This window comes from Chlorocebus sabaeus, chromosome 9 (assembly GCF_047675955.1).
Source record: "Chlorocebus sabaeus isolate Y175 chromosome 9, mChlSab1.0.hap1, whole genome shotgun sequence".
Classification (NCBI taxonomy): Eukaryota; Metazoa; Chordata; class Mammalia; order Primates; family Cercopithecidae; genus Chlorocebus; species Chlorocebus sabaeus.
In genome coordinates this window covers 53,168,802-53,190,453 of record NC_132912.1, presented here as the reverse complement: position 1 = coordinate 53,190,453, position 21,652 = coordinate 53,168,802, and the positions used below count along the sequence as shown (strand labels likewise).

General features: G+C 40.8%; 1 protein-coding gene across 1 annotated transcript in view; it reads right to left on the bottom strand.

The window, feature by feature from the left end:
* Positions 1-445: 445 nt before the first annotated feature.
* The window catches only part of GLUD1 (glutamate dehydrogenase 1), a 37,188-nt gene continuing 15,981 nt past the window's right edge, over positions 446-21,652 (bottom strand). The window contains exons 2-13 of the mRNA XM_007962672.3: positions 20,953-21,033; positions 20,355-20,410; positions 18,958-19,021; positions 14,500-14,594; positions 9,477-9,656; positions 8,110-8,247; positions 7,884-8,021; positions 7,374-7,454; positions 6,360-6,483; positions 5,181-5,272; positions 2,861-2,923; positions 446-1,417 (exon numbers count right to left, since the gene is read on the bottom strand). Coding sequence (XP_007960863.1) covers positions 1,298-1,417; positions 2,861-2,923; positions 5,181-5,272; positions 6,360-6,483; positions 7,374-7,454; positions 7,884-8,021; positions 8,110-8,247; positions 9,477-9,656; positions 14,500-14,594; positions 18,958-19,021; positions 20,355-20,410; positions 20,953-21,033 — 1,232 coding nt within the window. The 3' untranslated portion in view covers positions 446-1,297. The remainder of the gene's footprint in view (positions 1,418-2,860; positions 2,924-5,180; positions 5,273-6,359; positions 6,484-7,373; positions 7,455-7,883; positions 8,022-8,109; positions 8,248-9,476; positions 9,657-14,499; positions 14,595-18,957; positions 19,022-20,354; positions 20,411-20,952; positions 21,034-21,652) is intronic.

The following is a 21,652-nucleotide window of genomic DNA, read 5'->3' as shown; positions in this document are numbered from 1 at the left end:
CAGAAAAGAAACGTAAGTTTTGGAAAACGTAGACTTTTAATAACTGCTTTTATCACCAGGTTAAGCCATGCAGTTACAAAGTAGTTAGAAATTTCTGAAAGGATGTTATAGTTAAAAAAAAAAAAAAAAAAAAAAGGCTGATTCTTACACATATTATTATATCTAGCACTTCATGGGGACACTACTGCTCAGAAGGCCCTGGCCAAATAACTCCCAAACAAAACACTCAACCCAAGGTTGTTTTCAGTCCACTGTTAGCGAAGCTGGGTGCAGAATGGAAAACCTCTAAAAGGAGAGGACACAAAGTCAGGTGAGTAGGGCCCATTGGCAATGCTCAGAGCCAGCCAGACTCCAAACAGGGAGCCCAAGTGGTTTTTTTCTATGACACTCCACTTGAATTACTGTTTAATTAGTCAACCATAGATCTTCAAAAGAGAACAATTAGTTAACATGATAAAAAGTTTACTGCATTCTTTGGACTATGTGTCATAATTATACTTAGCAAATTCTGACAGTTTTAACAAAAATAGCCTCCACCACTTTGCAGGTATGAAGAAAACTTAATTATCCACAGGTCTTTTAATGTTTGCTGGACAATACATGACTGATAAGCTATAAATGACAGTTTTATGATATAAAAATACTAGTTTTTTTCATTTATTATTTTTATAGGCATTCACTGTTTGAGTCAAGGTTAGGCTTGTTAAGTGATTAAAGGCAATTTTATTACAGCAGCATGTACTTATTTTATTCTAAAAGAATAGAATTCATAAACAGAAACAGCTTTTATATTTGTTTGCAACCTGCAAAATTGAGTTATTTTGCTGATATAAAATACTAAGAACTCACTTGAGGACCATGCCACCTTCTGAAAAGGCCACACACCTACTTCTTAAATGTGCTAAAGTTACAGCGTGTCCCAGACTTGTCCAGAGCAAAATAAGCAAGCAACTGACTGCTCTTGCCTGTCCCTTCCCCAGCAACAGCACTGATTGTGTTGGGAAAAGCCACAGAGCAAGGCTGCACAGCCAGATGGAGGAGACTTTTTATTTAAAGGCAAAATACCCAAATGGCTCTCTGGTGTAGGTGATTTCTACTTTCACACTCAGCTTGTACATGATCCCCTAACCTTAATTTCTTTCTCCTTCAGGGGCTGATTTGGATTGACTTGTTGAGAATGGTATCCATTATTACTGAGTCAGGAGAGAAAGGGATTTCTGTGGTTACATGTAAACTTGTGATAGGTCTGCAGAAGTTACAGGTGAAGAGGGTAGTGAGGAAGTCAGCCACGATCCATCTATGTGAAGGTCACACCAGCTTCATTGTACACTTTGAAGACTTTCTCAATGGCATTGACATAGGCAGCTGTTCTCAGGTCCAATCCTAGGTTATACTTCATGGCTGTGCGCATAATTTGCTGAAAAGAAAGAGAAAATGCAGTGAAGATGATCCTGACTCAAGTGGCCAGGCCATAAACACACAAGGCCCAGACAGGCCTGGTCCAAGTTACCTTCTCAGTGTTTCAAGGCAGGACTTGGGCAGCCAAAGACAAACTACTGTAGCAGCAGAACCTCTAGGCAAGAGGGCCTAATTCTCTGGACTTAACAATGGGGTGGCTGGGTGCAGTGGCTCACGCCTGTAATCCCAGCACTTTGGGAGGCTGAGATGGGCAGATCACTTGAGGTCAGGAGTTCAAGACCAGACTTGCCAACATGGTGAAACCCTGTCTCTACTAAAAATATAAAAATTAGGCCAGGGTGCAGTGCCTCACACCTGTAATCCCAGCACGTCGGGAGGCCAAGGTGGGTGGATCACTTGAGGTCAGGAGTTCATGACCAGCCTGACCAACACAGTGAAATCCCATCTCTACTAAAAATACAGGCGCAGGGGTGGGCACCTGTAATCCCAGCTACTTGGAAGACCGAGGAAGAATTGCTTGAACCCAGGAGGCGGTGGTTGCAGTGAGCAGAGATCGCACCACTGCACTCCAGGTGGGAGACAGAGCGAGACTCCATCTCAAAAAACAAAACAAAAACAAAAACAAAAATTAGTTGGGTGTTGTGGCTCACACCTGTAATCCCAGCTACTCGGGAGGCTGACAGACAAGAATTGCTTGAACTCGGGAGGCGGAGGTTACAGTGAGCTGAAATTGCGCCACTGCACTCTAGCCTGGGCAACAGGGCAAGACTCCGTCTCAAAAACCCAAAAAAAGAAGGGAGTGATGAAAATGTTCTAGAATTATAAAGTGGTGATGGCTCAAATATACAACAAAGGATGCCAAATTTTATACTTTGAAAGGATGAATTTATAGGACATAAACCCTATCTCAATAAAAAATTAACAAGAAAAACAACAGCACTAAGAAGCATCACCTTCTTCATCAATATCTGCTATGCTATTTCATCATAAATCCAAGCAGATAGAATCTGAACCCAAGAAGAAATTAGGAAAACGGGACTCAAACTGTGGTTGAGGCCTTAAAGTAGGGATCAAGCAGTCAAAACAACTTGTGCTTATACCAAATTCTACGGTAAGGTAGCCTCCTGTAGCTGTAACATAGTGGCGCACTGAGCTACAACCCAATTTGGCTAACTACTCGATATTGGGCTAGCTGCCAATGTCATTACCTCCTAAATCAGCCTTATTATTTCTTTCCAAAGCCTCATAAATGTATTTGAAGACTTTAAAAAAACTGCTCATCATCTGAGACTCAAAAAGCATGTGTTTTGCTACACACAAATGAGGAGCATTGAACAGACTGCTATTTTCTATCAGCACACACAGTCTGGCGGCTGAGATAACACGGTTGAGTTACACTTCATGTGACTAGCAGGAAGGCAAACAGCATCTGCACACATACCCTAGCAGATCGCTCCATCGTGTACGCCAAGCCAGAATGCACGATGTCTTTCTCAGATGCACCCTATTAGGGAAAAAGAACACATGTTTAACAAAACCACAAAGACCTGCTTAGTGTCCCTGTATAAGACGACAAAGGATTCTTAAGTCAATATATGACCAGACAGAATTTTTTGTCTTTCAGCAAAGATATGTCATTTCTGTACAGTATCAAAGATACAGTATCTTGATACTCAAGTAACAATTTATTTTTATTATATTTGACAGCAAACAAATACTCAGGAAATAAGATTATGGTACAACAGTGAAGACAGTTTTTGGACCTGGACACATGAGGGTATGGAGTGAGATGAGCACCCTCCACTCATGGAGACGCAGATGCACTGAGCAATGTGTTACGCTGTTCATGCCATGGTGCGTTCACCTCGGCTTCCCAGAGAAGAGGGACACCACCCAGAACACAGAAAGGAATCTCATTAAACCCCAAAGCGGCTTTGGGGTAGAATTCCGCCTGCGTATTCAGTACTGCCAGCAACTTTTAAAGTTGTATAGATCTTAGCAGCTTCTTAATTTTACTGAACAGGAAACTAAGGACCAGAGAAGCTGGTCAACGTTACAGATAGCTATTTTTAGAGTTAGGATATGATCCAGGGACTTCACCATCAAGTCAGCTTCTCTCTTTCCTAATTTGTTTTTTGAAATGCTTTTTAAAAAATTAAGGATAATTAACTCACTACCACTCTTAAGGTGACCCAGCTACCAGGAGCTGGGTAGATGTGGAAGCTCCCAGGCTGCCTCAGTTTTATCTGTGAACAGATAGCAGGTCATGACTTGGAGTGCAGGGCAGTGAGAAGAGGAGAAAATACGATGTAATCGCTCAGGAGATGGGCAGAATGAATGCAACATGGAAAAGCAGTATGACTGCTGGGCAGCTCTGAGCACGTACTTCAGGTCAGTGGTTAGGACGTGAACTGCCAGCAGGCCTCCTACAGGGTAGAGGCATGGAAGAGACTGCTGGAATTTAATCAGGGCTTAGGTGTTAACAAGGGAGTATGATGAAGGAAACAAGACTGGGGAGTGACTGTAATGATGGAACATGGAATTTAAGTTAGATAAGGAGGGAAGTGAGGGCGCTGGGGAATGAGGGACAGTGGAAACATGGCAGGGTCATGATGTGGGTCCTGATAGAGCCAAACAGGGACAGGGGGAAATAAGAAAGAGAGAGGTGGAGAACCCTTTTTTTTTTTTTTTTTAACTGACAAGGCATATGCTGGGCAGTGGGGTGACCAAAGGGAGGTGTGAACAGTCCTCTGGCAGCGGCAGTAGCAGCACAAGCCTTTCCAATGCACTACTAGCCACTCGGGATGGATGTTATGTATGAAACAGTGGCACACAGGAGACTTCAGAGACAGCCACAGAACTGCAGTGACACTTAAGCAGGGAAGGGATTGGTGTATTCCAGATAGAAGGACCAGAACAAAGACATCACTCTAGGAAAAAGGAAGGCTTACTGAGGGGAATGGTTAGTACCTAGAATGGCTAAAGCATGTTTTCTTTCTTTAAAACAAAACCTTTAACTTTTTCCCATGTTGCAATACAGTCTCAGAACGGTTTTCTATCACTGAATATTTCATAAGAAGATATATGATAACTTAGCCATTGTAATATATTCTTAAACTATGACTGAATATTTCCTAAGATGTATTATAAGATATATTGTAACTCAGCCATTTCCCTGCCCTTGAACTTTAAATAAAACCAAATTTAAAAACTGTCTACATTGTTTCTTTTTCTTCTTTTTTTCTTTTGAGATGGAGTTTCGCTGTTGTTGCCCAGGCTGGAGTGCACTGGCGCGATCTTGGCTCACTGCAACCTCTGCCTACCAGGTTCAAGCAATTCTCCTGCCTCAGCCTCCCAAATAGCTGGGACTACAAGCACGCCACCACGGCCGGCTAATTTTTTGTATTTTTAGTAGAGATGGAGTTTCGCCATGTTGGCCAGGCTGGTCTTGAACTCCTGACCTCAGGTGATCCACCTGCCTTGGCCTCCCAAAGTGCTGGGATTAGAGGCATGAGCCACCGCGCCCGGCCTACACATAGTTTCAGTAACATCACCGTGCATGGAGTGGTTCCTCCTCTTTTGAATTATTTTCTTAGGATAAATTCCCAGACGGGAGATTATCATAGCACCAAAGGGCAGGAACACTTTAATAACTTCACATTTTCCAAAGAGCTGCACCAATCTGCACTGTCACTAGAATAAAGGTACAACTGTTTCACCACATACATGGTGTGGTACAACTGTGGGGTGAGCACACTCACCGATATCCTGTCTTGGAACTCTGCCGTGGGTACAATGGGAATAGTTCCACCATGCTTTCCAAATTTTCTTTCTAAACTCTCTTGAACAGACACTATAGAAAAAACAAGAAAACAAGAGATCAGGATATTGCTAACAGAAAAAAAAAAAAAAGTAGAATCAAAAGTAGTCCCAAACTATAACTGTAACCCAAAAACTTATACAGAGTTTTAAAGACATAAAAGGGTTAATCATTTAAAACTCAGTCAAGAAGGAATAAAACACATCGCCAATTTCCTATATAAATGTGGATTTAGGTCACTGCTCTGTTTCCATAACACCCATTACCAGGGTTTTTCCTTGGCTCTATTAAAAAGAAAATGCTGGGGGAAAAAGAAAAGGAAATAGATGGAACACTTCACCCAGATTCTCACAGTGGGCTGAGTAGAGAAGCTCAGTAGGAGGTCTTGGTCTTATTTCAGCTTGATGAGAAATTCTACTCTTAACTGTGGAGCTTACTCTAGTCAAAGAAAAACAAGTATTCTCATCAGGAGTCTCAAAAACAATTCTTGACACTAGACAGGCCTTTACTAAGAGCAACCAGAGACAGAACTGAGTATTGACAGTGGGGTTTTAAAATCACACTTAAATAAATATTATTGGCTGGGCGTGGTGGCTCATGCCTGTAATCCCAGCACTTTGGGAGGCTGAGGCAGGCAGATCACGAGGTCAGGAGATGAAGGCTATCCTGGCCAACATGGTGACACCTCGTCTCTACTAAAAATACAAAAATTAGCCGGGTATGGTGGCGAATGCCTGTAATCCCAGCTACTTGGGAGGGTGAGGCAGGAGAATTGCTTGAACCTGGGAGGTGGAGGCTGCAGTAAGCCGAGTTCGCGCCACTGCACTCCAGTCTGGGTGACAGAGCGAGACTCCCTCTTAACAAAAGGAAAAAAAAAAAGTAAATTATATTCTGTGAATATTACAACACAGAATAAAAATCTGGATATAAGTATATGGGAGAGTTAATATCCAGAAAGACATTGTGCATTTTTGGTCTAAGTTTCATGAGACAAAATAATATTTTCTTTTCTGAGACTCAATTCTTTCCCAAAGGGATAAGTTCTCTTAAGTGGACCTTTTTACAGCCTTTTAGCTGGCTCAGAAGATGAGTTTTGGTGAACAAGATTATCGACACTCACTGAGCAAGTGGTAGTTAGAATCCCTTTCATATTTGAAGGTCAAACGGCCATAGCTGACATGATTTAGATTCTTCAGCCACTCAAAGTAAGATACTGTCACTCCTCCAGCATTCAAGTAGAGATCCTATACACAAAAATAAGACACCAAAGAAATTAGAAGACGATGGTTTTAGTAAAAGCTTAAAATGAACCTGAGACCTTAATTTTAATACCAAGAGAGACTGAACTTCAACTATCACAAATATATTTTAGCTAGTATCAGGAATTTCACACTTAATTTAACACTCCTCCCCACCTCGCCTAATTCCATCTAACCCTTTTTCTATTTAGGGGGAAAAAGTCATTGTTTGGCTTATTAATCAATGAAAGTTAATAATCTTTGGTTAGAGCCTTTTCTCTACCAGAAGTTCTCAGACTAAATGGCTTGCCCACCAACCAATTGGATTGGACCATCCACAGGGCCTCTCAGAAGACAGGATTCTTTCTCCTATTACCTAAGGGTAGCCCATTTCAGTTACATTAAATGTGTTAAGTACTTTCAGCAAAGGGGGTTCTTTAAAATGCATTCCAAGCCCACACTAATTTCTAATAACTTTTTGGTGTAGACTCATGCTTACCTGCTAAAAAACCTGAGCATGTGTGCCTCATATTAGTTTTCTGAGTAAAGCCGGAAGGGGCACTTGAAATGCATAAGGTTAGGAATCATACAGAAAATCTTAGAACTTAAGTTAGAATAGTATTTCTAAAACAGCACACATTTCTATAACCAGACTCTTAGAAGGTTAAAGACATTCAGTAAAGACCGTGAAATTGGAATAAATGTTTAGATCACAGTGAAAAGTGACAGGCTTAGAATTAACCATGCTTCTACTATATTTTCTCAAAAGTGAAATAAAGATGAATTCACTCCACATAGCTTGGGAGACTAATAATTCCTCTCTTCCTTCAAATTCCTTGCAAAAGACAATTATGATTCTAAGTACATATAAAGCCTAATCAATATAGATGACTTACTGGAATAACCATAATGTTTCTCTCCAGGAAGATCTTGTCCGCTTCTGGAGTTGTTGGCCCATTGGCACCTTCAGCAATGATCTGCAAGAGAGTCAGGAACATAGAGAAATGCCAACAACACCGTCAAATCCCCTCCACTGAGAGCAAGAGATATGCATATATGAACAAGGGCCTGTGGGGAGAAGTACAGCTTCAGTTAAAATTAAATAGAGGTTATTTTGCTCTGCAAAGTGTATAAAACTACCTTTTACTTTCCTGTTTATCTAGGTTTTTAAACTTTTTTACAGGAGTGTCAGGCAGATGCGTTTTTTTTGGTAATGGTTGCACAACTCTGTGCAGGAAGCTAAAAGCCATTAAATTATTTACTTTAAATGGGGGAAGTGTATGGTACGTACAATACATGCCAATAAAGCTGCTAAAAAGAAAGAGAAAACTCAATCAGACTCTTCTATGACCCCCTGATGTCATTTACATTGAAAATGTTGGTTCCGGTTTCTATAATGTTGTCACCTTGGCTTTGACTCTGGGCGCGTTGGATTTGGTCAACTGCTTCTCACTGGCAGCTGGGATCAGTATGTCACAGTCCGCCTCCAAGATGCTTCCTTCATAGGGCTTTGCCTTGGGGAAGCCCAGAATGGACCCATGTTGCTGCCATTGATTGAAAATCACAATTAATAGCTGCACCAGAGTTTAAATGTTTATATTTAGTGTCTATGCCATAAAAATGTATTAATACCAATTTGAAGTCTTCCAGTTCCTTTGGGTCAATACCATCTGGATTCCATATACTCCCATCAGACTCACCAACAGCGATACATTTAGCACCAAAACGATGTAAATATCTCATAGAGTGTAGGCCCACATTACCAAATCCCTGTGAAGAACAATTATCCATGACATAAAAATTAAAGTCCTGGTATAGACAGCAAGAGTCATATTTTGACCAATGTAAATCTACATTCTGTTCATTTAGAAGCAATTCTCAAAATTCTTTTGCCAAAAGAAACAATGTACTAACTAGTTTCTCTTCAACAATAAAATTTTCTGTTTAAGAACGTGATGACCGGGCATGGTGGCTCACGCTTTTAATTCCAGCACTTTGGGAGGCTGAGGCAGGTGGATCACTTGGGGTCAGGAGTTCGAGACCAGCTATGGCCAACACGGTGAAACCTGTCTCTACTAAAAATACAAAAAGTAGTCAGGCGTGGTGGTCTGTCCCTGTAATCCCAGCTACTTGGGAGAATGAGGCAGGAGAATCACTTGAACCTGGAAGGTGGAGGTTGCAGTGAGCCAAGATTGCATCACTGCACTCCAGCCTGGGCAATAGAGTGAGACTCCATCTCAATCAATCAATCAATCAATCAATGGCAGTGGTGTTAAGTACACCACCAGGTCCTTGATGATCAGATGTCGTATGTTGTGAAAAGCAATGTCACTAATTTGGACAAATGTAACTTTTTTTTTTTTAAGAGACCGAGTCTCATTCTGTTACACAGGCTGGAGTGCAATGGCACAATCTTGCCTCAATGCAGCCTCCGCCTCCCAGGTTCAAGTGATTCTCCTGCCTTAGTCTCCCAAGTAGTTGGGATTACAGGCGCCGCCATCATGCCCGGTTAAGTGTTCTTTTTCTTTTTTTTTTTTGAGATGGAGTCTTGCTCTGTCACCCAGGCTGGAGTGCAGTGGCGTGATCTGGGTTCACTGCAATTAATTAAGATTCTCCTAAGTAAAACACATGTTACCACATCAAATAAATTTGGGTCAATGTGTAAACCTTTCTACATACTTGCAAAACTTAGAAAATTATGTTGAGAGACTTGCCCTTCTAGATAGAATTTCAAGTTTGAATACTGACCAATATTTTGGTTGAATTTGGTGATAGTTGGTAACAGTTTCACATCTACTTGAGAGATACTTAAATCAGTTCTAGTTACATGAATCATACCAAGGTTCAAAAAACAAAAGATCTATTACTCTGAAAACCACCACTCTAAAATTTAAGAGATTTGAGATAACCGAATTTTAAAATTACAATTCTAAAAACATTAAAAACTGTACTTAATGTCTATCGGTTATTAAGGAAACTTTTTTTTTTTTTTTTTTTACCTGAACAACAAATGTTTTATCTCCAAACCCTGGTGTCATTCCTAAAATGCTCATGTAAGAAGCTTCATTGATGAAGTTTTCAATCCCATGGAAGACACCACGGCCAGTAGCAGAGATGCGTCCATGGATGCCCCCTTGGCTGATGGGTTTACCAGTAACACAGGCATGTGCATTAATATCCTGTAAGAGGGAGTAATTGAAAGAATGAAATGTCAAGTCCAATTTCTCTGTTGAACGAATACAACGAATTAAAGTCAAAGCACATTCTCATTTAATGCTAATGAGGACTGTGTGTGTATGAATGTATTTAAGGTACACTTTTACCAATAGAGAGAAAATACAACGATATAGACTATATTTTCTGTTTTTTTTTTTCCGAGACAGAGTTTCACTCTTGTTGCCCAGGCTGGAGTGCAATGGCGCTATCTTGGCTCACCGCAACCTCTGCCTCCAGGGTTCAAGCAATTCTTCTGCCTCAGTCTCCTGAGTAGCTGGGATTGCAGGCATGTGCCACCAGGCCCAGCTAATTTTGTAATTTTAGTAGATACCGGGTTTCTCCATATTGGTCAGGCTGGTCTTGAATTCCTGACCAAAGGTGATCCACCCACCTCAGTCTCCCAAAGTGCTGGGATTACAGGCATGAGGCACCATGCCCGGCAAAGTAGACTATATTTTCTGACAGAAGAAACAGAGTGTAGGGATTGAACATCAAGTAAGTACAAATAACATCACAAAAGTAGAGCTATTTCAGCCTAAAGCTATCATTCCTTCAACAAGTATTTAAGCTCTACTAAATCAAGGTACATACACATCTCATTCACGAGTGTCTTAAAATCTACTATAAGACTTGAGCATGTCACCAAAACAGAGCCTGAGACAGGAAGAGGCTTTATAATTTTCTTGGATGGGAAGACTCAATGTTGTATTCTGCCACTTTTTAAAAAGAAGTTTTTAATATAATTTGATACTTAATATAACAAGATATTCAAGTTCTTTTAAGAGTAGACTAACGAAAGTATTTAATGAAATATTTTTAAAAAGATATGTGTGGGTGAGAGTCCTGTGCTTCTGTGTGAGCAGAGTATCTTTGGTAGCAGTGGTTAGCTCTGCAAAGTGGAGATGGGGTTAGCAGTCTTCACCACCCATCTTTCCTTCCTCTTTCAACTGAAGATGTGCATATATTCTTGTTCAGAAACACGTGTAATTGAAAAAAGAAGAAGAATGGGGCTCAGGAGGGCTTCCCTTCGAAGGCATCAGTTAGACTATAAACACGGCCACCAGAACACTGTAGAGTAACCTCACTGGTAGAGCAGGAGAAACTAGAGACAGTCTTATTTTATACAGGCAATCAATATAAAATGAAAATCCATATAAAATTTTAAGTCAGTGGCAAAAGTATGAAATAATAAACTTGTTGAAGCAATTCACTTTCCATGTAAACAAAATAAAATGCCTTACTTCACACCAAACCCCTAACTCCCAGCATTTCCCTAACGTTCCAGCTGGCTGAATTAAAAAGTGATCTATTCTTTATCTGCATTGTTTAAATATTTTTACACAGAGAACTTAGAATTATATTATTTGTATAATTACCAACAAAAAGCATGAAAGCAAGGAAGGAAAATGCAATCTAGTAAAGTGATTTATAAAATTAGTTTTCCCACAGTTTGTTACGAATACAGAAATGGAAACTGAGTGCCAAATGCTTTTCAACAGTGAGAATGCAAATGCTGGCGCTGAAGGAAACACTGTCTGGGGTCAGGCCTGGCGCCAACTGCCAGGCTCCCCAGCATACATAATGGTCCTGAGAGCCCCGAGAAGAATACATTCTCCCACCAACACTGCACTTCTAGGTGGGGCTACGACAAAGAGGGCGGCGGCACGTTTAGTTGACATCTAGAAATGAATAACAAAAACAACTGTGTCCTTCCCGTAGGTCTTGATTTTAGATTTCCTATCACTGAAAGAAGGAAAACTGTTCATCAGTGTAGTTCAAGGGGCCATGCTTCACCTGAGTCCAGCCTGGCCAACATGGTGAAACACCATCTCTACTAAAAATACAAAAAAAATTAGCCAGGCATGGTGGCAGGCACCTGTAATCCCAGCTACTTGGGAGGCTAAGGCAGGAGAATTGCTTGAATCCGGGAGGGGGAGTTTGCAGTGAGCTGAGATCAGGTAACAGAGTGAGACTCCGTTTCAAAAAAAAAAAAAAAAAATTCTAGAGACCACACGCAGATCTCATTGTCAAATGAGTTCCTGACCTCAGGTGATCCACCTGCTTCCGCCTCCCAAAGTGCTGGGATTACAGGCGTGAGCCACCACGCCCAACTGGTCTTTTGTACTTTTTAAGCAAGACTCTACACTGAATACTGCAAACCAGTTGGCGGTATGTTATTTGTAGCTTATTCTCAGTGCTAACAGCAAGATAAAGTCTTCTGAAGCACTGCCCCTTGGACTATACTGGTGAACAGTTTTCCTTAAGTGATAAGAAACCTAAAATCAATGGCTAAGGGAAGGAAGCATAAAAAGGTGACAGGTGGAAAACTGGCCTTTTTGGGAGGGGCAGTTGAAACCACAATTTCTTGAAGGGTCTATATCGTTCCTGTTTTATTTCAGGGAGTTGTATAACTTACCTGATGTAATACCTATAGATATTTATTTTCTGGTACTTACTAAGGGCTGTGTACAGTTCTAAGTGCATTAGATTATTATTCATCTAATCCTTATATGAGTCTCACAAAGTAGGTACCACTATTACTGTCATTTTGCATAGGAGGAAATGGAGGCACAGAGACTTCCAGGTCACAGAACTGATGGGTGAAGGTGCCAGGGTTGGACTTCAGGTGGTCTGCCCATGTTCCCAGCCACGGCATGACATCACCTCAGGAAATGTCCCCATTTCCACATTCTTCCTCTTCTCCAAGGCCCGTCTTTTCACTATGGGGAAAGAATTCCCCAGGCTTTTATTCCCCTGGGGGACTTCACTACCTCTACCATCCTGCCTCTCTTCAGCATTGTCTCTCTCTTGCACCAGTGAATCTGTGGCTCACAGCCAGTAAACATGCCAAAAGACAACAAAAGCTTTTTCTTTGGGCAACGGCCACTTTTCAAGCTGTCTTCTTTCTGTTTCTCTCCAGTGCCATTTTTCTTAGTTGGAGGCTATACTTTATGCCCTGCTTCCCTCTTCATATCCCCTTGCAGTCTGGGCCCCTGTAGTAGTCTCCTGCCCTCAAGTCTTCAAATGCACACTTAGCTGAGTCACACCTGCTTGAAATCAGCTCTTTGCTGATTTCCCTGTATTTTCAGGACAAAGACCAAAGTTCGGACAGTCACCTACCAAGCAGTAACCTGGCCTGACCCTTGTTTCTACTGGCCTTTTTTACCCCACCTTTCTTTCTCAACTTTGGCCACAATAGTTAGTCCTTAGCCTCCCAAGTTCACCCAGCTTCTGAACTTCAGAACCTTCCCTCAGGTACTTCCTTCTGTTCCAAACACTTGCCACTACCCCTCCCCTAGTCCATGCCCACACACCCGTCTGAGTGCAGACCAGAAGACTGTATCTCCTAGGAGGCCTTTTCTGACCTTACCTTGAAAGGACTGAAAGGACTGGATGGGCCTGTTATTCTTTTTTATAGCTTCAAAACAACTTGCAGCAATTTATCCCAATTGTAGTGAATACCTGCCTACCCGTGGCCCTGCATGTAGTAGGCATAAATGTATTTTTTGACTCCATTTCTCTTCCTATTCCTCAAATGTTTCATTTTTTAAGGTTGCACCCCTTTCAGGGACAGGAGTTATGTTTCCTCTCATGTTCAGTTCTGTGGTACTACCTCTGCTCAGTCCCCAGACTCAGGTTCTCCTGGTTCTCTGTAACTCAACCTGGTCCCTTTCCTTAATTCCACATGTATCCAATCCAGTTTTGCTGAGTCTCTCTGTCACGCGCCTCACATGTGCCAATGCTCCTCTCCTGGTCCTCTGGCTCCTGGGCTCGGTGGAAAGGCGCTGACACCACAGGAGGTTCTCTCCTGGCGCCAGCATAGCTGGACACTGCTGCCAGCCTATTCTTCCCCAGGAAGGATCAGCAAAGTTTCTCCACTGACTACACGTCAAACACAAACACTGGTGCTTGGTGTTTTCGTCCTGGTTCATTTACCTCTTCATTCTTACTTTCCTTAATTTTTTGAGAAAGGGTCTCTCTCTATTGCTCAGGCTGGAGTGCAGTGGCGCAACCACAGCTCACTGCAGCCTCAACCTCCCGGGCTCAAGCGTGCCTCCCAGGTAGCTGGGATTATAGGTGTATACCACCACGCTTGGCTAAGTTTTGTATTTTTTTTGAGAGACAAGGTTTCCCCATGTTGTCCAGGCTGCTCTCCAACTCCCGGGCTCAAGAGATCCACCTGCCTTGGCCTCCCAAAGTGCTGGGATTACGAGAACGAGCCACTGCATCCAGCCTTCACTCTTACTTTCTATTACCTTTATAAATAGGCCTTACCTTCAGACAATCTGAACTCTGTTCCTCTTATCCCCTTTCCTCTTTCTGTTCCTATTTCTCTTCCTCTTATCCTCCAAATCTCTAGATGTTCATATTTTACCCATTTTCAAGGTCTAGCCCAAATATCTCCTCTAGAAAGTCTTATTTCAGAATTCATCATCTCCACCGTTGTATTACATTATTTCCATATCTTATCTGCTTATGCGCCTTAGTCCCTCTTTAAATGGAAGCCCTCTGAGTGAAAAATCAGAATTGGATGCTTCTTGATGTATGTTCTAGTGTCTTAGCATACAGAGTGGGCTGCCCTGGTCAGTAAGTGTCCTTTCCCAGTGACAAGTATAGGGCAGCATATAAGTAAAGCATCATTTGTGTTCGTTACGATTTAAGAACAGACAAGTAGACATAAAATAATATGCACATCAAGATTATGATTGAATGAGAAAAGCCCAGGGATTCTGATATAATCAGTCAAACTGTTACTTCTTGTAGACAGCAAATGCAGAAGCCTCGGGGCTTCCGGTGGGTACTCACATAGTGCCCTATGGTGCTGGCATAGGTATCAGCGATCCAGGACATCTCCCGCTCACCTGTGCTCATGTCTGGGGCAGGCACATCAATGCCAGGACCTGGGGACAGAGGGAAAGAGCAGTGCACCAGTTTTTAAGAAAAATTCTTCTCGAACACAAAGATCCTTGCAAGTCTCTGTAATAACCAAGTTACCATGGCTAGAAAACTTTAGATCTCATTTAGGTAACTAATCAAAGTCATAGAAATATTCATTAAATGTTTCACTATAAAATTTAGACACATACAACATTACATAATAATTTCTCCCACTGGCATTTACTTGCTATATGTCTGGAAGTTAGCTACGTACAACGGATATAAGCTACTCCATAGGATTTCTGAGTGTGACCAGAGGATAATCAATTTAGCCGCTCTTGACCTCATTTCACTAACATGCAATTAGAGATAACAGTACCGTTGTGTTCTATATAAGCAGGATTATTATGGTTAGGGAGTTGACCTGTATGAGACAGTACAGTAACATGCTGCTTAGTGGGGGTATAAGCCCTCCTTACCAAGTAGAGAAAAAGGGGAGTCACATTGCCAAAGCAATTGTGTTAAGCCCCATATTATTTTACTTGTGGAAGAACGTGGCTTTGACCTATTATTCGACACTCAGCACATAAAATTTTACGCCTTAGCTTTCAGTTCCCCAGATCATAACAAATTAGCTTACAGGCAATAACAGGAATCACTGACTGCACTACTACTGACGGCTACAGTAAGATCTCTGATAAAAACATGTTAAGTGATGCTCACTCAAATCTGTAAAGGTGCAGAAATACTCCTCTCAAACATAGTAAAAATAAAAACAACCTAATTATCTTGTACATCAATTAAATGAACTATGGTATACCTATACAAAGTACTAAATAGCCATTAAAAAGGGTAACTTATATCCATGTAAATTACTTGGAATTATCACGAACATACATATGGAAAAAGGCAGGTTTCATACAGCATGTATAACATGTTCCCACTTACAATTTTCTTTCTCTTGCCCTTTCTCTCTTCCTCCCCATATAGATATTGTTTATAACTTTCTATATTATTTCAACTGTAAAATACAAACTCATTTTTACAAAATGAAAAACACAACTTCAAAAATGGTTAAACTATTAGGCTGGGCACAGTGGCTCACGACTGTAATCCCAGCACCTTGGGAGGCTGAAGAGGACGGATCACAAGGTCAGGAGCTCGACCCCAGCCTGACCAACATGTTGAACCCTGTCTCTCCTAAAAATACAAAAATTAGCTGGGTGTGGAGGCGTGTGCCCATAGTCCCAGCTACTCGGGAGGCTGAGGCAGGAGAATTGCTTGAACCGGGGAGGCAGATGTTGCAGTGAGCTCCAGTCTGGTGACAGAGCAAGACTCCGTCTTAAAAAAACCAAGTAGTTGCTGAAAAACAGATACATTTTTTTTTTTTTTAATTTTTATTTTTTGAGACAGAGTTACACTCTTGTTGCCCATGCTGGAGTACAGTGGCATGATCTCGGCTCACTGCAACCTCCGCCTTCCAGGTTCAAGCAATTTTCCTGCCTCAGCCTCCTGAGTAGCTGGGATTACAGGTACCCGCCACCATGCCTAATTTTTTTTTATTTTTAGTAGAGATGGCGTTTTACCATGTTTGCCAGGCTGGTCTCAAACTCCTGACCTCAGGTGATCTACCCGCCTCAGCCTCCCAAAATGCTGGGATTACAGGCATGAGCCACCATGCCCGGCCTAACAGATAAATTCTTATATAGAGAAGAAGTATGAGGTGGAAGTTAATCTTTTTTTAAAAAAGCAACTTTTCTAACAGCATGTGACTAGAGTAGGAGATGAAAGGGTAATTTTGGTGCACAGAGATATAAGGGGATGAGAAGGCTGGAGACATCAGGATCCTGAAGAACTTTACATAGGTGATATTTACACTCACACAAGAGAATGAACATGGACCTTTCAAAAGCTTTTCCAAAAGCAGAAGAGGAAGGAACACTCCTCAACTCATTCCATGAGGCTAGAATTGTCCTGATAGACAAAGACATCATAAGAAAACTATAGACCAATGTCACTTACAATAGCATTAAAAGGAATAAAATATTTAGTTGTCAGACTTCTACAATGAGAACTATAAAACACCACTGAAATAAATCAAGAGTCCTAAATAAATGGAAAGACATCTCATATTCAGCATTGGAAGGTTTAATATAGTTAAGATGGCAATACTGGTCGAGTGCAGTGGCTCATGCCTATAATCCCAGTATTTTGGGAAGCTGAGGTGGGAAGACTGCTTGAACTCAGGAGTTTGAGACCAATCTGAGATACGTGATGAGACCTTGTCTCTACAAAAAATTAAAAAATCAGCCAGGCACAGTTGCGCATGCCTGTGGTTCTAGCTACTTGGGAGGGTGAGGTGAGAGGATTGCTTGACCCCAGGAGGTCAAGGTTGCAGTGACTGGTGCCTGGTACTCCAGCCTGGGTGAAAGGGCAAAACCCTTTTGGGGAGGGTGGGGAAGACAGCAATACTCCACAAATCGGTGTACAGATTCAATCAAAATCCCAGCCTCTTCTTTTTTTGTTTTGTTTTGCAGAAATTTACAAGCTGAGGTTAAACACACATGTGACAGGATCAGGGTTCAGGCTCAGGTCTGAGCCTCAGTCTGACACTCTCTGTGGAAAGGGCAGTCAGGAAATAACAGATAAATAACATCAAACTTGAAGGTTTGCCTAGAGTGAGAGAAAAAACTCCCTTTGCCTACCTCCTAGGCTTCAAAGCTGTCTGGGCCCGGATGTCAGTTTAGCTGCATCCTGGGTCAATCAGGTTTTTGCGAATTATGCAAATAAATCAAGTTACTAGGGTTTAGGCTGTGTTTTCTTTCAGTATTCCAAGGAATCACTTTTTGACCTTTGGAATTATTAGGTACTTGTCAAGACTAATACAATTAAGCTGGAGATATTACAGATATGGTTGATAAATATGACTGAATAAAGTCTGAAACCATTCAAGACTACTAAATGTGTTTGAGATTTAGGTGAAGAGGAAAGACCTTATAAAAATTATGAAGGCTATTAACAGGATGAACATAACTTCGATTTGCCACATCTCAGAATCAGTAGGTACTCCTGTAAAAGTGGGAGGGAGGTAGTCAACTCATGTTAACTTACGTTAACAGGCTCCGTGCAATGATGCACAAGTTCACAGTAGTGCTGGGGATGCGGCATGTCAAAGGCCCAAATGCCTTTTATTATGAAAGATAGGCCAAATCTAATCAAGTTTTAGAGTTACCTATACTTACTGTATTTCTATATTATGTTATTTCATGACACTTATTTCATGACTTTTTTCCCCTAAAAATGAATCTGAATAGCTTTATTTCTTTTCTCTTTCTTCTTGAGATGTGGTCTCATTTTGTCGCTCAGGCCAGAGTGCAGTGGCACGATCACAGCTCACTATAGCCTCGACCTCTCAGGCTTAAGTGATCCTCCCATCTTAGTAGCTGGGACCACAGACATGCAACATCATGCTTGGATAATGTTTTCATTTTTTGTAGAGATGGGGCTTGCTATATTGCCCAGGGTGGTCTCGAACTTCCAGGCCTCAGCCTCCAAAAATGCTGGGATTACAAGCACGAGCCACCATGCCCAGTCTTTATAGTTTAATTTCATAGGAACTTGTCCATGGTGGGGGAAATGCTGAGAAAAGAAAGTAGAGAAAAATACACTTTATTTCCTATTTAAGTAGACCTTATTTTGTTTAACTATACTGATACTGATAGGGCAAGTATTCTATTATTAAGTAACTATTAACATTCTATTAACTATACTGATAGGGCAAGCATTCTATTAGGTAACTATGTATATTCTATTCAAACAAATTAGAGGTCTTTCAGATAAAAAAAATAGAAAGGTTTAAACTGCTTGAAAAATAAAGGGTACATGACAAATATTTACATATCATAGAAAAGAATATTCAGATTGCGCACAAAGAACTTATAAACACAGATAATAGTAAGATACAAAAACATTAAGCAAACGAAGATTAGTATCTTCAGAAACGTTGTATGTTTGGCAAAAGCTCCTATAACAAATAGTAGGAGGCCGGGCACAGTGGCTCATGTCTGTAATACCAGCACTTTGGAGTCCGATATGGGTGAATACCTGAGGTCAGGAGTTCAAGACCAGCCTGACCAACATGGCAAAACCCCATCTCTAATAAAAATACAAAAATCAGCTGGGTGTGGTGGCACACACCTGTAATCTCAGCTACTTGGGAGGCTGAGACAAAAGAACTGCTTGAACCCAGGAGGCAGATGAGATCATACCACTGCACTCCAGTCTGGGCAATAGAGTGAGACTGTCTCACACAAAAAAAAAAAAAAAAAAAAAAAGAAATTTTTAGATGTTCCCACTTTATACCAAAATCTATGTGGCTACACATACCAATAAAGCCCTTCTTTGCTAGCTCCATGGTGAACCTCCTTGTGATCTTTTCCAATTCATTATCCTGTAAAATAAGAAAACAATAAAAATGAAAGAAAAAATTGATATAAAGATCACTTGAGATTATAGCTAGCATCTCACTTTCTATTTATAGTACATTTTCATATGTCTTCTCATATAATCCTTAGAATAACTCATAAAGTAGGCATTGCCATTTTATAGGTGAGAAAACAAGGGATCAAAAAAGTAGGTTATAAAAACAAGATAGTAGAACTAGGGCTCAAATTCCCATTCTACTAATTCCCCACTGAAAAACACACTAAATCTTAATTAAGATTAATTGAAATATAATTATATCCATTTAAATGGTGAATTTTAAAGAGAATAAAAATAATATGCATTTATGTCTGAATATAATTTAGTATTATGTAAAGCATGGGGACAACCAGTTTGAATTAACTTGGAGCTGACTGGATAAAAAGTAAGGTTTTCATAGTCTTAATTAAGATATTTGTCACTAGAATGAGATCCTGACATAATAACTTCAGATCACAGTAATACTTTTTTCTTTTTGAGACAGAGTCTTGCTCTGTTGCCCAGGCTAGAGTGCAGCAGAGAAATCTCGGCTCACTGCAATCTCCACCTCCTGGGTTCAAGCAATTCTCATGCCTGAGCCTCCTTAGAGTAGCTGGGATTAGGGTATGCACCAATACGCCTGACTAATCAGATCACAGTAATTCTTAAATATGGGTATAAGTGTCTAACAATATGAAGATATTAATTAAGAAAATAATAAAACAAAAAGCAAAAAAGTAGAACGAAAGACTCATAAAAACAAAACCAAACAAAACAGAAAATGATAAAGGACATAGATATTAAGTAGGTGATCTTTATATGGCAAAACACTCAATGAGTTAATTCTTTACAGTTTTCTATTTCATTTGAAAAGCAATGGGGACTACTGATCTCACTGATATAGGGGATACAGAGAAGTCCAGTAATTTCAAGTCCTTCATAAATGCACTGTGTGCACAAATGTCACTTTGAGGCCGGGTGCGGTGGCTCACGCCTGCAATCCTAGCACTCTGGGAGGCCGAGGCAGGCGGATCACCTGAGGTCAGGAGTTCAAGACCAGCCTGGCCAACATGGTGAAATCCCCTCTCTACTAAAAATACAAAAATTAGTTGGGCATGGTGGCATGCACCTGTAATCCTAGTTATGGATGAAGGAGAATCGCTTGAACCCAGGAGGCAGAGGCTGCAGTGAGCCGAGATCGCGCCATTGTACTCCAGCCTGGGCAACAGAGCAAGACTCTGTCTCAAAAAAAAAAAAAAAAAAAAAAAAAAAAAAAAAAAAAAAAACACCAAAAAACAAAAAAACAAAACTTTCATACTTACAGTATAGCTCTTGGGATTGATCTTAACACCAGCTTTAGCACCCCCAAACGGCACATCTGAAAGAGAAGGCTGATGGTTGCTATTCCATATAAACGTTAAAAAAGGATGACAGAAAGCACTACACAATATTAGAAAAACGTGATGCTTTAAGCCTGAATTTCTGAAAATTCAAGAAATAAACCTACCATCATTTTCTAAACTGTACTTCAAGCAACATTTTATTGAACAGAAATTGTTCAATAAAATTGGCTAGCCAAGTTCTAATACATACTTAATCAGTACTCTTTACCACTTCTAAAAGATAATAGCTTATTTACTATCCTTCTACTATAATTTGGTCTTATTTACAGAATGTGTTGAGGAATTGAAAACAAAGATCTAGACTTAAAATCCAATTAGCTCCTATTTTAAAAAATCCCCATGTTAAAAAGAGGCTATATCTTAATTTAGACTAATTGAAAAATGATGCAGGTCTTAGTACAACTTAAAAAAAAATCAGTTCTGATAAGGTATATTTCTATAGCATCTTAACAGTAACCATGTGTTATGTTTATTTCCCCAGAGTTCTCATTAGGCAGCAAGAAAGGCAATCACTTACCAACCACTGCACACTTATATGTCATCAGAGAAGCCAAAGCTTTTACTTCATCTACACTCACGTCAGTGCTGTAACGGATACCTGGTGGTTTTTAAAAAAAATGTGTTGGGGTGGGTGAGAAAGAAGGGGATATATTTAGAACAAACTTAACTATGATTTCACAAGACAAACATCACTCTGCAATGAATTTTTTTATACTTTCCAGAAGGCTTTTTTATGTTCCTTTTACCTTTGATTTGGGTGACCTGGTTGCAGGGAATTCAAGAATTCAGCTTGCTTTTTCTGGTGGGGGGGGGGGTAGGGGTGGTTGGGGTGGGAAACAGGGTCTTGCTGTGTTGCTCAGGCTGAGTGTAGTGGCACAGACATGGCTTACTGTAGCCTCAACCTCCTGGGCTCAGGTAATCCTCCCACCTTGGCCTCCTGAGTAGCTGGGACCACAAGTGCATGCCACCATGTCCAGCTAATTTTTGAATTTTTTGTAGAGACAGGATCTCATCATGTTGCCCAGGTTGGTCTCAAACTCCTGGGCTCAAGTGATCCTCCCACCTTGGCATCCCAAAGTGCTGGGATTACAGGTATGAGCCACTGTGCCTGGCAAGAATTCTGCTTTCTGATAATTCAGAAACACTGGCAATGAATAGTCACCAGGTTCAAAATAGTGTATGTCTAAACAGAGGTTCTGGCTTCAAATGGGTATACT